This window comes from Labrus mixtus, chromosome 22 (assembly GCF_963584025.1).
Source record: "Labrus mixtus chromosome 22, fLabMix1.1, whole genome shotgun sequence".
NCBI classification, from domain to species: Eukaryota; Metazoa; Chordata; class Actinopteri; order Labriformes; family Labridae; genus Labrus; species Labrus mixtus.
This window is the reverse complement of record NC_083633.1, coordinates 17,581,387-17,599,113: the sequence shown is the minus strand read 5'-3', so window position 1 is coordinate 17,599,113 and position 17,727 is coordinate 17,581,387. Positions and strand designations below refer to the sequence as shown.

Sequence of the window (17,727 nt, the reverse complement as noted above, 5' to 3'; positions counted from 1 at the left end):
AAAAATGAGATCTTGAGCCTAGAAATACACAACATCATTTTTTTTTATTTTACATCTTGGAAGAATCCTAAATAAATTGTAAAAAATGACCGGTCACGACCAGAGAGTAAACCTGATCATCAACCAGGGCAGGCAGCTTGGCAGGAGCCTGCTGCTGCTGGCACACTACACCACGGTGTTTGTGGCGTTTGTTGGGCGCACCGTGCACTGGATGGTGGAGGCAGTTAAGTGGACAAGCCTGTTTGCACGCTACACGGTGTCAGTGTTTGACTCTATCTTTAGGCACCTTAACTGGGGGAAGAGGAAAGGTGTCACGGGTGGCGCCCGGGAGATCTGCCCAAGCTCTGAGATGACGACACAGTGACATTCATGGGTTTTTTCTCACTTTGCCATGTGTGTGTTGAAGCCAAACCAAGGCAAAGAAAGTGACTGCAGCTGAATGAATAACTGGAATTGTGAAGTTTGAAAGAAGAAGAAGGAAATGAGGCCTTACTGAAGTCAGAACAAAATATGGCTTTTTACTTTTTTAAGCTCTTAAACCATACTCTTATTAGTGTTATGTTTGTACCTGTGGTTATATAATGTGTTTATTCCATGTTTGGTTATTATCAGGAGAAGCTCTTCCAAATATTTGGAAGCCGTTTTGTGAAGGACTGTTCATGCAAATAAGAAGCAGGGTGTAAAATATGTAGGAGGCTGACGTTCATTATAACATTATTACACTACAGCAGAGGAAGGATCAGCTTTTTAATGAAAGCTACATGATGAGATCTCCAAAACATCAACAGCCAAAAGTTTTTTTTTAAATAATTTCATCTGTGCCTGATTGAAACATACACTTCCATTTTGATTTTTGCTGCAGCAGCATCTTTTTGTTTTCTATGTTTGACAAAACGAACACTCAATGAGAGAGAAGGTCAGTCACCTGTGGAGATACTGCTTTGTGTGGATATCCTGTGAAAGTGTTACTTTTTGCAAGTTTTGTGACCAGAGAGAAACTCTTAACTCTGCTGAATGTACTTAAGTGCACGACTTTATGTATTTACTGCAGCGTCTATGTGAAAACTGACGAAATGAAATGTGAGTGAAATGTTGCTTTAAAATGACCAGCAGCTGATTTTTACTTCAAGTTAAGTTTTTATTTTTTACTATTTTACTAATACTTACCTTTGAACCAGCAGCATGTTATCACTTTATTTAGCTTAAGCACTAAAATGTTTAAATCTGTTACTTTGCTTTTTTATTTTATGTGATATGTTACCAAGTTGTTAAACTACAGTTTGAATCATTGACCACACTCAACAACAAAATGGTTATTAGAACCCGACCGATTTATCGACCAGCCGATAATAATCGGCCGATATTAGCACATCCATTGACTATCATTATCGGCTCATTTTATCGCAGATATGCGCCAATATTACTAGATTTATTCACCAGTTAAATAGCATTTTACTTAAGCTTCATTGTATTAAACTATCAGTTCTGTCACCAGCAGAGGGCGCTATATAGATTACAACAGGTATCCTCGCTGTCCAGTGTCAAGCGGTTATATACATTGTAAATCTTTTTCACAACTGTTTGATAACTGCATTTGAGGGATCAACTCAATAAATGTGTGTATATCTATATGCATCTATCTCTACAGATTGAAAATAGATCTAGGAAAGATATCGGCTGATATATCGGTATCAGATATTTTTTTCCCTCCCATCTATCTAAGGTATCGGCCCCCCAAAAATCCCACATCGGTCGGGCCGAAGTGGTAATATGCTTCAAAAGTGAAGGTAAAAAAAAGACTGAATTCCATACACAAGCACTACTTATTACAAATATTGTTGTGGTATTCTTTGAAGTACTTTCTTCTGTGTTTGGATATTTGTTTTAAACTGAAAGGTCAGCTACTGTGCCAGTCGGCTTACGGCTTCTTGGCTTTGAGCTGTGGTATCAAAAGTCTTTACCAAGTACAGTTGTGTAATCTTGTTAATTTGCACAAGTATTAAACACAAGTTGAGCATCAACTGAGGAGTATTTTGATTGATGATTAATCCGATTTGTTTATCGCGTCTGCATAAAACTCTGGAAGAGAGCGCGCTGGATAAGATAAGATAAGATAAGATAAGATAAGAGGTTATTATGAAGAAGTTTTTAAGTGTAAGAAGTATAAACTAGAGCGACGGCAATCTGACCAAATGACTCAGGATAATATAAGTGACAATCTTTTGTTGTGCAACATCTAGTTTTACTTTTGTTGCGCTGAGCAGATTCTGCTGATAATACTTTGGTACTTTAGGTCGAATTTGTCATTCAGAAGTTTCAATTGTAATCCAGTATTTTAAGTTTTCTGATTACTGACAATGAACTTTCTAAAGAGCACTGTCCATAAGTAGTTTCAAAGTGCTTTATGAGGCTAAAAAAAACAATTTACAAAATGCTTTGCAAATCGTACAGCATAAAAAAAAAGGAGCAACATGAGACTATAATAAAAAAATAGCTTAAAACATCATAAAATAAGGAAGAAGGGCGTACAAGAATTGGTATTTTAGAAGTGACTGAACAGAGAAATTTATTCAGAGCACAAACTGTGAAGGCAAACTTCTAAATATGTTTATAGAGTCATTTTAAAGATAAAGGAGCTCCCCAGTCTCTCCTAATCAGCGAGTTTGTTCCAGAGAGTGTCGAGCCAAACTGGAAATGCCCCATTAAAACTAAAGGCTCTGAATGCTTTCTCCACCCTTCATACTTCAGTACACATGTTGAGCCAAGTCCCTCCAGCTCAGACTGTGATGGATGCCCCGTGTCTCCTCATGAGGGATAAACGCTGCACTGTATTTGTCAGCACTTCTCAGGTTAACACGGATGGAAACGGAACAATCAGGCTGCCCTTTTAATTGGGCGATTAAGCCGATTATCTGCATGTTCACTTGGATTACAGCCTGTGATTAGAGCCATGGAGGACACACATAGGAGACAAACAGATACAAAAGGCCCCCCTGCCAGCTGCTGTTCTCACCCTAAGTCCCATTGTTGTGTGACTGTGAAGTAGGATTTCCTCCACTTTACAGTAGACCAATTGGACTGAGAGGATCCCGGAGCTGCTGCTGCTTAAAGGCTCTAGCTTCAGTTAACAGACTCACACTCGGGTGGCGCACAGGGAGCAATGGGTAACACGACAGGTAGCACCGTGGACGACCTGCAAGCCGTGGAGATGCACCTCTGGTACAAGAAATTCATGACCGAGTGCCCCTCGGGGCAGCTCACCCTGCACGAGTTCAAGCAGTTTTTTGGGCTTCGAGGTTTGGACCCCGAAGCCAACGCGTACATAGAGCAGATGTTTCGAACGTTCGACATGAATAAGGTAAGATAGACGAGAGGATGACCGCAATGAGATTTTTTTTTTAAAGCTGACAGGATGGGACATAAAACTCTCTGAACAGATTTAAACAAGATGCATACAAACACATTAAGAGGATAAACTTCACACATGGACCTTGTGCTTCAGATGCATATTTAGACACAAAACATGCATGAGAAATGTTTCCCTCTGCGTTCTGAACTTGTAACTACTTCTTATTAACAAATACTATCAGTAATACTGAATGTCAGGTTCATTCATTAGAGAGCAAGAAGGTCCTTTCTATCTGTGTGTGATTCATTTTGAAGTTAACCAGATCAATGTTAGATTCTGTTACGAGGCAAGTGTCTCATCTTGGACCATTTAAAACAGTCGTAATACTTTTGACGCTAGTTTAATAGATTTGTTGTAGGTTTTTTGTGTTCATAAAAGGACACAAAATTATATATTTATTGGGGTTGGACTTTCAGTAGCCTGTCAACACAATGCATGTTGCAAGTTGAGCGATTTCCAGATGTTTACATTCTGACAAATAATGCCAAACTAGCCTGATGATTATTTAATTCACTGATTTTTTTTTAAAAACCTTTTTGTTCTGTTAATCATTTGTGAAAAATGTCTGTAGTTCACAAAGAATAAAGTGGAAAAACATGCCGACCTAAAAAATGAAATGTCCACATTGCTCGTCTCGATTCATGATTTATCAATCATTTATGACGACTGTTGACCGGAACAACTGCGTCAGCTCTTTGAACAAATACAGATTTATCAGAATTAGGAGGCTGAAGCATCACTAGAAAGCGGTGTGCAATCCTTTTAAGAGGCAATATTTGGAGACCAGGTTACGTTTGCCGACTATTCCTGTAGGTTAATTAATTATTCAATCATTGATGACCTGGGTCTACTAAATGTAGCGTAAACGTAGCCCAGTGAAAGAAGCCAATCACAGCCCAAGGTGACATCTGTACTCTGAATCTTTTGTACAACATTCACTCCAAAACTTGAAGACCTTTTGATATATTTGTAAGAAGAAAGGGGATTTTTTTTTTGTCCATTTGTCTGGAAAAAAAAAGTCTTAAACTACAATTTTGGGATCTAATTTGTCAATTAAGAGAAGGTCAATCGATTAATTGAGTAATTGTTTCAGCGTAAAGCGAATAAACGCACTTGAGTAACGCGGTCTGCTGGTTGCATTTAGGTATTCTTTATATAACCAGAGCATAAAAAGGTTCTTAAAACTTCAACGTACCGCCGCCCACATGGAAAAAAAAACCAACAACATTTGTATAATGTAAACAGGGGCGATGCAGTGACGTCCTAGCAGCCAGCTTAGGAAGCATTTCCATCCTTCACAGATTAATTAGCAGAGTCTCTGAGCGTCCAACAGGGTCAGCGCAGGATGCAGCTGTCTGAAAAGCAGGGCGTCTATACTTAGGCTCCCCGTCAGCCCTACAAAAAAGGCAGTGGTAATCTTTATGCATGATTTAAATGACCAGATTATCAACAAGGCAATGCCTTGATGGTAAAGATTGTTCAGGGACTCCCCGGAGATAATCCAACGCCCTGGCACGCTTCATTTCACACGGAGTTGAAACGATGGCGGGGGACTGATGTAAAGTTTTGAATGGATGAAAACAGTTTTTTGACGATAAGTAAAAGAGCACGCAGATGAAACGATTGATTAATGAGCGGATTGTTTTTGCAGGACGGCTACATAGACTTCATGGAGTATGTGGCCGCGCTCAGTCTGGTGATGCGAGGAAAGATGGAGCACAAGCTGCGCTGGTACTTCAAACTTTACGATGTGGACGGAAACGGCTGCATCGACCGCCATGAGCTCCTCAACATCATAAAGGTACAGTGCAGTTTGTCGTTCAGCTGACACTCTGCACGATCTGAACAAAAAAAGTCCACATGCTGATTCGAGTCTTTTCCCCCGCAGGCCATCCGTGCAATCAATGGAAGTGACAATTCAGACCTGACTGCAGAGGATTTCACAAACCGCGTGTTTGAAAGGATTGATATAAACGGAGATGGTGAGTGTGCTTTCTGGCAGCTGCACGCAGAACTGAAGATGTAGAAGGTAGGGATTGATCGTGGGTGGACAGTTGTGTGTTAGGCATTCATCAGCTTCCAGTGCCGTCTTGAATCAGGAAACAAAACAAGCGTGTGAAAAGGAAAAGTCGTAGGTGGCCGTGGAACTCAATAACTACCCTTAAGCCTTTTATCAAACACTTGAAAATCAACTTCTGCAAACTTATTTTTTGTAAAAAAAACTTTTTAAGGAGCTGTCCAAAAAAAAAAGTCTTGGAAAATGGAAAACATTCAGGAAGGATGGATAATTCCCCTACCACCCAAATAGTCCTGCATTCAAATTCAAGGATGGCCTAGAGGTCATGCCGCGCTCCTCACGTACAGAGGCTATACTCCTCATCGCAGCGACCGTGGGTTCGAATCTGACCTCGACCTTTTGCTGCATGTCCCCATTCTTTCCTCCCAACACTTCCTGTCCATCTCCAGCTGTCCAATCCGAAAAAAAGGCAAAAAGGTCCCAAGTAGAATGAAATAATAGCAGCCATTCTGATTACACAAACATGAAGTATTGAAGTAAGCATCACTCATGATATAGGAGTTAGAGCGTCTCTGATTTCAGTGTTTTATTCCTGAGTGAAACTCGTCATGTGGGCAGGCTTTAGTCTGGATGATTTTGATTTCTAAGTATCTGTCTGCAAGTGTGTGAATGGTTTTTGAGCCGATGGCAGTTTTTAAATTGGGGTGTTAGTTGGGATATTAAAGAGAAAAATCACAGTAACAACTTGTTTTTTTTAACGGTCTTTAAGATTACACTACATGAGTGAGTTCAGGTCGATAAGGAATCAGAACTATTTTTTTTTAAAGGAAAGATCTTGTCGTAAAGTGAGCAAGTGATTTGGTGCATAATCAAATTACCAATCTGAAGGTCACCTTTGGGATGAGCTATAATCGCGCTGGTTGCTCTGATTTTCCCTTGCTGGTTGTCTTGTCCTGTTTGCTTTTGTTTTAGAAACTCATGTTGTCAACTTTTCTGTTAAGTTCTAGTAACCTTAAAGTCAGAATGCCAGCAGATGCTTAAAAAAAACAGTTAAAACAAAATTGAGTTGGACGGAGGTTTTTTTTAGAAATGCTGCCACCAACACCCAGATTCTAATTCAAGCTTTCAACAGTGGGACAAAGGCTCAATCATCATCGTGTTACTACATCAAGTCATGACTAGTAGTGATCATATTTAAACAGAGGTCATTTAAAAGTATAACATCTCCTCTTCTAACAGGCGAGCTGTCCTTGGATGAGTTTGTTGCTGGCGCCCGCAGTGACCAGGATTTCATGGAGGTGATGATCAAAAGTCTGGACCTAACCCACATCGTGGCCATGATCCACAACCGGAGGCGCAGTATTTAGGATTTCCCCAATCCAACTACCTCACCCTCATTCCCGATTTAAGCCGAGACCTTCAGTACATTGCCTCTGGACCAAAAAAAAAAAAAAAAAAGGTAATTTATAGACCGAGATTTCCATCAGGATTGAATCCAGTTTAATATAATGACGGTGTACTGCAAAGAATGACATTTGTTCCTTTTTAATCTCTAAAAGTGTGACACACATGCACTTTAAATGCATTTGGATGACTCAGTCAACCTCTGCCAACTGCTGATTGTCCTTGTTTAATGCTGCTGAGCTCTCCCAAGGCCACTTTGGCCTGAGGGATGATCTCTCAGACTTTCCACTAACCCAAAAGATACCATGACGGATAGAAGGAGGAGAAGATAGGCGGAGAGTTGCAATTAAATGCACTCAATGCTATCCAAATCCTTTATTTTCTTTTCCGAGTTCCACTGCATCACTGTTCACCCTGTAGGGGGCTGCGCTTAACATCCCTAATGTGATTAAGTCTAAGGCTCAGGTAGAGGGAGAGGTTAACGTTTTTGAAAAATCTGCAGGATCTCAAAATGTTTGGCCTTTTTCTTCATGTTTTTAACCTTTTATAATTCTTAAAATAAATTTGAAACAAAAGGCAAGATGCTGGACGGTGGTTTTGTAGCATTTCTGTGTGTGGGTGTTCGGCTGAATGAACGCTTCGCTGCCGCCTAAATACAGACACAGATTCCCTTTGTCGTTTGTTGGCTCTGCACGTCTGGTGCCTTCTGTTGGAAGATGGCAGAATGAGTTGTTTTTTTTCTCTTTGCTTTTGCTTACTTTCAAAATAAAATCCGAGTCCTATGTGGACTGCCTATTGGATGTAATGGATGTTAATGTAATGTAGCTTGTACATTTTTTGGATGATTTAGAGCAGTGGTTCTCAACTGGTGGGTCGGGACCCAAAAGTGGGTCTGGAACTTTGTCTGGGTAAAAAAAGAGTCAAGAATCTATGAAGCGCTCTTAAAACATGCTGGGTTTGTTCCTTCTCTTTATTCTGAGGTCCAAACCGCACCGTTTTTCATTCAATACATCTGACTGGTTGAAAAATATCAGAAATTTGGGTCACTATTAGAAGTTGGTGGAAGGTCCTCAGGCTGGACCAGTTGAGAACCACTGATTTAGAGCTCATGTCTTTTCATTTGGCATCTTACACAGTAACTCAAATTATAACTTGCTTGGACTAATCAACAGCAAAAAGAGCAAAAAAAAAAATCAAATTTTAAAAGTGAATTAAGCATGTGTTTGAATAAATAAACATCAACCTGATGAGTACGGTGTAGAGCCTGATCGATATGGGTTTTTTTAAAGACCGATATGATGCCGATTTTAAGGAGGAGGAGGAGGAAAGTTTGCCAATACCAATATGTCGCCCGATACAGTGACTTTATTAGCTGGATAGGATCTGGCACTGACATGAAAGGTGCTCAGAAGGCTACTTTCTTAAAACACAGTCATTTAAGAATCATTAACATCACTTTACATCGACAACCATTACTCTGCTGACTGTCTGCTCCGCTGCGCTGCCCGGCTGCGCTGCCCGGCTGCGCTGCCCGGCTGCGCTGCCCGGCTGCGCTGCGTGCTGCAGACAGTGCTGAGAGTAATATAGACTATGGAGTCGGAGCACGGTTTGCTGGACAAATTACATGATGACACCATTTCTAAAAATAAAAAAAATCACCCTAAGCATCGTCTTCCGTGTTACACGCTCTGTTTAGAAAGCTTTCATATGGGCGCATATTGGAAAACTTATAGGCCATTATTAATATATATATATATATATATATGTGACAAGCCAACAGTGATACATTAATATCTGCTGACTGATGAATCGGTCGGGCTTCAGTTAAGAGTGTAATGTAATTTAATGCAGATATAAGGAGATGTGTACATCAACAATTATAACTTTTCATGTGAGGCCATATTTTATATATTTGTAGACCTGTGTATTATTTATCGCCTGTCTGTACGCCAGCCTCTGCTTATGGGCTCCCACAGGAGTACGTTATAGTCTCTTATTAACCATGTAATAAAATGTTTATACTGTATAAAGCAGTTCTCTCCATTCTTTCTTTTTATTCCTTTTATTTAGGGGATTTTAGACTTCTCATCACGTTCTCAAAACATGTCTTTGATATACCTTCAAACAGAAGGTCGCTAGTTCACGATGGTTTGATTTAAACGGGTAGAGGCAGAAAACTTTGGTCCCGTTGTTCATTTGGAGTTAAGTTTACCACATGTGTTTATTCCAAATGTTTTCAGTTCTTAAGTGTTCATAAAAGCCTTTTGACTTTTCTCCAATGAACATATCAGTATACCAAGACTTCAGTTTACAACCTGATGAAAGTTTTCACATTAAGGAAACTAAATTCTACCTTTGAGTTGGACAAGTATTCAGCTGCATGCTCCCAACGTTGCTTTAAGTCAAACAAAAATGCAAAACATATTTTTCACCCAAAAAAAATATTTTAAGAAGAATTTAAATTGTTTATCCTCTGTGTTTTATATGTTTTTTTTATTTATCTAAACAGTTAATACAACTAAATAAAAAAAACTTAAAACAAATGTTAAGGGCAATATTTGATTTTGATTTATTTCATACAATTGAAAAATATTAAACAATGTCAAGTTTTCTCACATTCTGATGCACAGAGATTTTAAACCACAAGGGGGCAGCGATATGATTGGATGAATGTTCCTCCATGAAATTCCCAACAATACTCTTAAGGTCCTCTTTTTGATAAATCCCCCTTTGTCTTACTGTCACTGTGCCCCTTCTCGTCTTTCTTCACAGCAGGCTCACAGGAAGTCATACAGGTACTTTACAATGTCGAAACTCACCGTCCTGGAAGATAGATAAAAAAATTAAAAAAACATCCAAAGTGAATAACACTCGAAAAAAAAGGTAAATCAGTTCCCGTGATTTATTCTGCTGTAGGTCTCAGTTGTGTGTAAGAATAGACATGCACACACACCTGGATATGGCGCACATGAAGTCCATAGACACGGCACACTTGTACTTCGGGGCATCGAGCTGGTCATCGTGACTGACCTGAGTCAACAGCTGTAAGGTCACCAGGGAGGAGATCTAAAAGAAAAATTTTAAAAAAAAGGGATGGAGCGAAACTGAAATGACTCTCAATTCCACTTTTCAAGCACTGCGCTTTTACACTTTGATGTAGAGGCACTAAAAGATGAAAGCCCGTTGCAGAGATATGGCTCGAGCTTAATTTCCTCACACCATTTCACGCTCGGAGCGGGACATCAATAGAACGGCAAATGTGTCCACCGATCCCCAAACTCATGACCACAAGGGTTGAAAACTCTCAACAGAAAGCAAAAAAGTAGCAAATTTCTACCTAGTAATGTGACAAATGATCCTTTAAAATACTCAGATTATTATAGTGGAAATTCTCTGTCGTTTCATTGTCCGGAAAAATGGAAATATATATATTTATGTACATATTGCAGGAGCCGTGAGAGTTTTTACAGCCAACTTTGGGAGTCACAAGAGAGTGGAGAAAGATAGCAAGCATGTCAGACTAAATTAAACCACAGCAGACACGTTTATAAAGAAGCCTGCATACAGACTATTAACAGTGTTACATTAACTATACTATATTTGGTCTAATCATCACAGGCTCCCGGCATCATCAACAGATTAAAAACATATCCAGAAGTCATTTTAACCATCAAAACGGGCAAGTTCGTACATATTCACAGTCTTCACTCCAGGCTTGTGTCAGATGTGTGAAGATAGTCTGCCCACACACTGTCACAACAAGAACCAACACATGACTGCGTTGTTGTCAGTTTTAACTATAAATCAGACCATAATTCACAACATTAACATCGTGCAGTACTGAAGAAGACTTTGAACTAGAGATTGAGAACGTCAAGGCATCTGGAAAACTGTATTGAGGTAAAAGTGTTGAATGTGTGCGAGGTGTGACACAAACCTGGGAGAAGATGCTGGCAGTGGGGGCGACTCTGTTGTCCACCACGCTGTAGAAAATGGCGAGCAGGCGGTCCAGAGGAAAGGGCTTTGGTCCCAGGAGATGGTTACTAGTCTAGAGATAAAGACAACATATATATATCTGCTTCATAAACAGGTTCAAATTTAAAGAGAAGCAAGCCAGTGTTTTGTTAAAATCTTCACCTTTTCATTTTTCTTCAAGAAGTTTGTTTTTCTTATTTTGCCGTGGTGCTGTCGTGAGGAAACAGAGCGACATCAAACAGATTCATTCACACAAGTCAAGAACATTTCATTTGTATTGGATCAGAGACTTCCTAAGGGATTATCAGCCTGTCGAATGTATGATACCCTCCATCTTTACACCTTTTAATCGGGATTTTTTTTTAAAACTTCAGAAGCGTAACTTCAACAGGAGATTACCCAGTGTCAAATCTTTTAAGACTTAATTCCTCTACCTTCAGAAAGAAGCGTTTGTCTGTGCGGGCGGGGTTGTAGGATGCGAGGTAGGCTGCAATCAACAGGAACTTGGAGTAATAAGGAAGTTCGACATGAGTGTGAGCCGATAAACCTGGAGGGGAAATGAAAGCAACGAGTCAGATGCAACATTATATACATCCAGAAAAAATAAAACACACGGGCGTTTAGATTCTCATATGCTTTCACACCAGATTCCATCAGAGCATGATGTTCAATTTCTGCATCAACCAAGTCTCACTGCACCCTATTAGCAGTTTCCCAGTTTAACATCTGCTCTGCATTTTGTGTTATGTCACGCTTTGCGGCAGCTCTCAGTGTGTGTTGGTACCTCTCACAGCTCCAGTCTCCTTTTCCTCCGTTTGCTGCATCTGCTCCCACTGAAGACTGAAGAGCAGGGAAAGAGAGAGAACAAAACCATAATGACAGAGAGAACAAAGCACACATCGTGGTTACATCGGCAGTAACGTTGTTCTGTAGTGGACGGATGTGAAGAACACACACCTGGACACTTCACGCAGGTAAACAGTCTGCATGGCTTTCTTCAAATGAGGCTCAATGTTCCTCCACAGCTTGTGTGTGTCGGTCTCTTTAACTGCGGAGAAAAAAAACACAGCAACACTGTTGAAATATAAATACTTTTTATCACATTGTAGCCCATTCTTTGTTTTTGTTTACAGCCCATTAACATTTCACAGCAGGCAATTATATCTGTAAATAAACTCTGAGATATACCGACGGCACATACAACCCAACATCAATATAAAGTTTACAACTAGACCTAAAAAAAAACCTCTCCCCCTGAGACTAAAAATCAAGACATTTTACACCTGTGAAACAATTAGGAAGGCCTTTACCGAGCTCATGCTGTCAGTTTTGGCGACTTTGCTTTAAATTTAACGGCACATGCCACATGCCAGGCAACGTGTGATGTCATGATCGTGTGTCGCATTCCTCATTTTTTTACACCATCTCAAGCACTAATGGATTTGCACACACCTGATGCAATTAAGGTCCACTAGGGTTCAGTGTTCAGGCTTTAGGCTGGACTTTATCCACCAAGACAAGACAACTGAACGCTGATGCTGCTAATTGACAGGTGGACGAGTAAACAGACAAATGCTTGCTAACACAGCATATTTTTGTTATTTATTCACTTTACATCGATCTCTTTGCATTTTATCTTGATTTGGATGATGACACTCTCTTTGTCATGTTTTTTTTTTATTTACAATGCCTTTACTAATGGTTACTTTTTATCTGGTTTTTATTAAGAGTTACCCTGTAGGTACTGAGCACCGTCATCACTTTGCCCATCTCGTCTTGTGCTGTTGACTGTTTGTGTATAAAGGAGGAAAACTCACTCACTGGAAAACCAAATGTACCTACAGGTACAAATAAAGTGACCTCACCTAAGTTAACCACCACAACGACTTTGTAAGGTGACAGTGAGTGATCGTTGTATTACCGGCCTGATTAGCTTCACCCATAAGTGCAGCTCTTAACATTTAAGGTGTGAAAACATTCAGATGACTTGAGGGCATCTAAACATGAACGGTTGAAATAATGCATTTATAACTATTGATCAGCTGTCAGATAAAAGAATAAAGATCTTTGTGATTTTACCCTTTCCGTCTGCCAGCGGCTCACAGAACTTTGAAAAATTGAGGGCGGCCTGTTTAAAAAGAGAAATCAGTGATGAGAGACTTGAAGAAAATCAATACAAGAAATAATTTGAGTCATAAGAGAGTGTGTGTTTGCGAGAGTGTCTGACCAGGTGGCGGAGCTCTCTGAGGTCCCGACAGACCGAGTAAAAGACTCCCAACAAGATGTTGATGTAGGAGGAGTAAAACTCGGCTGAATATGAAGGATGTCTGTCCTGGGACAAAATCTGCTGCAGCTCTCCTACAAATACACGGACAGATGGAGAGACAGAGGGACACACAACCTGGGTCATTATGCTATGAATCCAATAAATGAACATATTAGAAGCACTGTCTATCCATAGTTGGCTCCAGTGATTCACACCCTCTAAGTGCTGAATTTATACAGTGCTGTTTTATAACGCAATAGTCCGCCACAGACGCCGCCTTAAGTGTTGGAACAAAATCACAGGTACAATTTCCCCATCTAACACCTCATCCGCAAGAGTGTGTCATTATGCAGCGTGGTGAGAGTTATTCACACAACAGGCTGATGTAGCATGTGTGTGTGTACGCTTTTACCTTTACTGTAGTCGGGGAAATGGAGCAGAAGAGGCTCGAAACAGCCTGTGTTGGGCCTGAACTTGTCCCAGACGATTTCACTCAGCAGGATGATGGTGACGTTGTCCTCGACCTGAGAAGAACACACGCGCGTGTACAGACGTGTCATGCAACAGTGGTCAATGAGAGTATGTCCACACAGCTACAGCCTTGTTGAATTTATGGAATCTCTTTTTTCAAAAAAAATCTTTGGACGGAATAAAACTCGAATAATCACATTTGATCTTCGTCCCCCATGATATATTTAATTAAAAACTCTCTGTGCATTTGTCATCCTTCCTTCCTCACAAATTTGTGAAAGAGCCCCCCCCCCCACACACACACACACACACACACACTCAGCCCAAGGTCATTCATTACAAGAGAAGCTCTTCCAGCGCCACTTCATCATCCACACAGCGCATCAACAAAGAAAGAGGACCACTTGATACGTTCTTACTAGTTCCTGAAGGCGCAGGAGAGCGGGGAGGAGGTTGGCATCGGTGTCTCTCAAAAGCTCGGCCTTTTCCATAACCTGAAAAACAAACGTTTACATTTAATGTATTTTAATTGTGGTTTTGACTTGCTGTTTTTTTCTTGTAACATTACTGTTCAATATGCTGCAAGCCCCTTACAACGCATAAACAAATAAAATAATGATAATGATGCTAAATACTAGATGGAACCTGCTCCTGTGCTGGCTGGGAATCAAACTTATGTTCTTCACACTAATGCATCTGGAGCTTTGTTGAGCATCTATTTGCATATGTTATCACAACTAATCATATCCTCATGCAAACATTTAGGTGACACATCCAGAGAATAAATCATTTGATGTGTCATGGATTATAGTATTTTGGTGTGCCAAGTGAGAAGTGATTTTCCGGTTGAGCGTATAAAAAAAAAAAAAAAACTGCACGGCACTCACAATGTATCGCGTCTGCTTGGCGGGAGACTGGGAGCACTGCTGTCTGTAGATGCGCACAAAGTCGGAGAGGGAGGGACTGCGGGGGAGCAGCGAGGCGGCATCGCAGCCGAAGAAGGACAGCAGCACTTGTTCAAACAGCAGCGCGACAGAAACACATTCGACACAGCTGACGGTCGCGTGAGGAAGCTGCAGGGAGGAGGACGAGAGACAATTAAGTGTTGGGTTGATGCACATATTTGTTTTTGTTGCACACTGAACATGAAATGATCTAAAGCATGTCCTCAGCTGTCAGTTGGTGTTACATGAGAGAAAAACAGAAAGGGGATGTTGAATCAACACCAAATATAAAACAAATAGTAGCGCTGCAGCGATGACAGTAAGTTACTAAGTCAATTCTGATTTTGATAATTAACTTTGGTGATTACAGCTTCTCAAATTAAAGGATTTGCAGAGCTTTCACTGAAGGTTTCAGACTGTTGGTTGATATAAAAATCATTTTGGAGACATCATTTGGCAATCTTGTAAATTGTGAGGAGCTTTTCTTTATTGGTCTACAAATGAAAACCAGAAAAATGTCATTATCAAACAATCTTACCCCGTGCCGATAGATTTTGCATTTACATTCTGATATCTGTTAATCCAGACAATGAGGATCAGGACTTTACTCTGTTTACCAGTCCATATATTTATGCATTGTATATGTCACAAAGTCAACAATTCATCATCAATGAAGCAAGAGTCTCTCTCACCTCAAGTTCCTTCAGCAAAACTTGCATTACATGACTCTTCCCTGAAGCGCGATGTCCATAGATGAAGATGGAGGGGTAGCTGTACTGCTGGCGCTGTAAGCACAAAATCCACTCGATATAATTACGACATTTCTATTTCATCAATGACAACACTTTCTTTTTTTTTATCCCACTTTTAATTACTAACCTCAGCCTGTCTTTTATGACCAAATTTTATAGGATTGCTGTCAACTAATGTCTTTGACTAGAAATATTCTTCAGGCTCTAGTAGTCATTCGGTTACCTTGACAAAATGATGAGATCATTTAATTAAAAATATTCCATTAGATCATAACTGTTCAACTAGAGATAAATGTAGAGAGGTATCTCTACAGTTTAGTAATTATTGTGGAAGCATGTTCTGTTCATTATTATTACTCCCACACCAAGACATTATGACAAATCATAGATAGATGATAGATAGATAGATAGAGATATATAGATAGATGATAGATGATAGATAGATGATAGATAGATAGATGATAGATAGATAGATGATAGATAGATAGATAGATAGATGATAGATAGATAGATGATAGATAGATAGATAGATGATAGATAGATAGATAGATAGAGATATATAGATAGATGATAGATGATAGATAGATAGATAGATAGATGATAGATAGATAGATGATAGATAGATAGATGATAGATAGATAGATAGATAGATAGATGATAGATAGATAGATGATAGATAGATAGATAGATAGATGATAGATAGATAGATAGATAGATGATAGATAGATAGATAGATGATAGATAGATAGATAGATAGATGATAGATAGATAGATAGATAGATAGATAGATAGATGATAGATAGATAGATAGATGATAGATAGATAGATAGATAGATGATAGATAGATAGATAGATAGATAGATAGATGATAGATAGATAGATAGATAGATGATAGATAGATAGATGATAGATAGATAGATAGATACTTTATTGATCCCGAGGGAAATTCAAAGCATCCAGTAGCAGGTTACAAAGAATGAAACATTTGTTACAAAATAAACCACAAAATAAAAGAAGTCAGTATTGTTTGGTGACAAAAAATAAATAAATAATTGGACACCTGACCTGAGTTGACACCAAACTGAACAAAACAGCATGTTGACCTGTAAATATAAAGATGTTAACTGGAGCTAAAGCTGTTTTCCAGCCTCCTCCAGGTGTTGACTCTACCTGTCCCATGAGCGACAGCAGGGTACCAGCCTGGGTCTCCCTGCAGGGCAGCTTCTCGGCGACCCTCTGCAGCCTCTCCTCCTCATACGCTTGATGTCGTAAAAGTGATGTCATCTTCGTACAAACACCAACAACACCGTGTAAACAAAACCGTGAGAGCTCTAAACAACCAGCAATATATCCGAAAACTACGAACTGTCAACTCCACGTAGTAGAATAACAATATTCATATCTGAAAATCAATTTCCAACAAACTTTCTAAGAGGCTAAATGCGTGTGTTCGCAAAAAGCCAGAAACATAAGCGAGGAAGCTCAGTTTCGCGCGCGCCTTCAGATTACGTCAACTGACGCGCCACAGTCAACAGCCAATCACAAATCGCTAAATGAATCATGGGTAATGTAGTTTTTTTGGATAAAAAACTAGTGTTAGTAAAAAGAAAAGGAAAACGTTTGTAAAAAACAAAATATAACTATGATATTCTAATAAAAACAGTATAAAACACAAATATATACATTGTTATCCATGTACTTACATAGAGCTGATAAAATATGCATAACAAACTAGTTGAACATTATGGACAATAACATGCATCCCTTACACAATCTCGTGTGTGAACAAAAGAGTGTTTTTAGTGGGAGGCTACGGAAGCTAAGCTGCAAAAAGGACAGATAAATATAAAAATACTTTTTTACCTACTGCAATTGCACTTTATAACGACTCCCCTTTAAGTAAGGACAGAAGACATTTACACTTTTAAACTTTAGCCTGAGTTGCATATATCAAACTGTATTGTGGGCTCATGTTTTTTTGTATGGGTGGAATATGTATGTATATATGTGTTGTGTGTTTGTATGTATATATGTGTTTTGTGTTTGTATGTATGCTGGCTGCTGGAACACCTAAATTTCCCTGCTGGGATGAATAAAGTATATCTTATCTTATCTTATCCATATTTAATCTTCCTATTTAAGTCTAGTAATGCTTAGTTAAATCCTGGTTGTATATTCACATTCTTAGTTTTGATATTTTTAGTACTTATTTACTTTGTATTTAATATTATATTATGTTTAGATTTGCTAACATTGCGTTTTTTACTCATATTGTTGCTGTATGCTGCTGTAACGCCACAATTTCCCAGTTTGGGATCAATAAAGTAATTCTATTTTATTCTATTCTAGGTGTGTGTTGAGTATTCCCCCTTGGAAGGTCACTGCTGCAACGTCAGCCTTATTTACTTTCCTTTTTACATCATAATTGTAACAAAAATATATGTAAGCCTATAATTTTTTTTTTTATAAAATGAAATTCATTATAGTTT

General features: G+C 39.2%; 2 protein-coding genes across 2 annotated transcripts; one reads left to right on the top strand and one right to left on the bottom strand.

Annotated features, from left to right (window-relative positions):
• Window positions 1-2,578: 2,578 nt before the first annotated feature.
• guca1a (guanylate cyclase activator 1A) lies at window positions 2,579-6,858 on the top strand. Its single transcript, XM_061029698.1, has 4 exons — window positions 2,579-3,358; window positions 5,061-5,210; window positions 5,298-5,391; window positions 6,666-6,858. Exons 1-4 carry the CDS (start codon window positions 3,161-3,163, stop codon window positions 6,791-6,793), a joined length of 570 nt encoding a protein of 189 aa, XP_060885681.1. The 5' UTR covers window positions 2,579-3,160; the 3' UTR covers window positions 6,794-6,858.
• A 2,517-nt stretch (window positions 6,859-9,375) lies between these two features.
• orc5 (origin recognition complex, subunit 5) lies at window positions 9,376-16,646 on the bottom strand. Its single transcript, XM_061029910.1, has 14 exons — window positions 16,409-16,646; window positions 15,179-15,271; window positions 14,430-14,615; window positions 13,962-14,036; window positions 13,484-13,595; window positions 13,033-13,163; window positions 12,885-12,933; window positions 11,763-11,853; window positions 11,590-11,645; window positions 11,240-11,352; window positions 10,968-11,015; window positions 10,768-10,878; window positions 9,784-9,896; window positions 9,376-9,653 (listed from the first exon to the last, which is right to left on the bottom strand). The coding sequence occupies exons 1-14, from the start codon at window positions 16,520-16,522 to the stop codon at window positions 9,608-9,610; spliced, it is 1,338 nt and encodes a 445-aa protein (XP_060885893.1). The 5' UTR covers window positions 16,523-16,646; the 3' UTR covers window positions 9,376-9,607.
• Window positions 16,647-17,727: the final 1,081 nt, after the last annotated feature.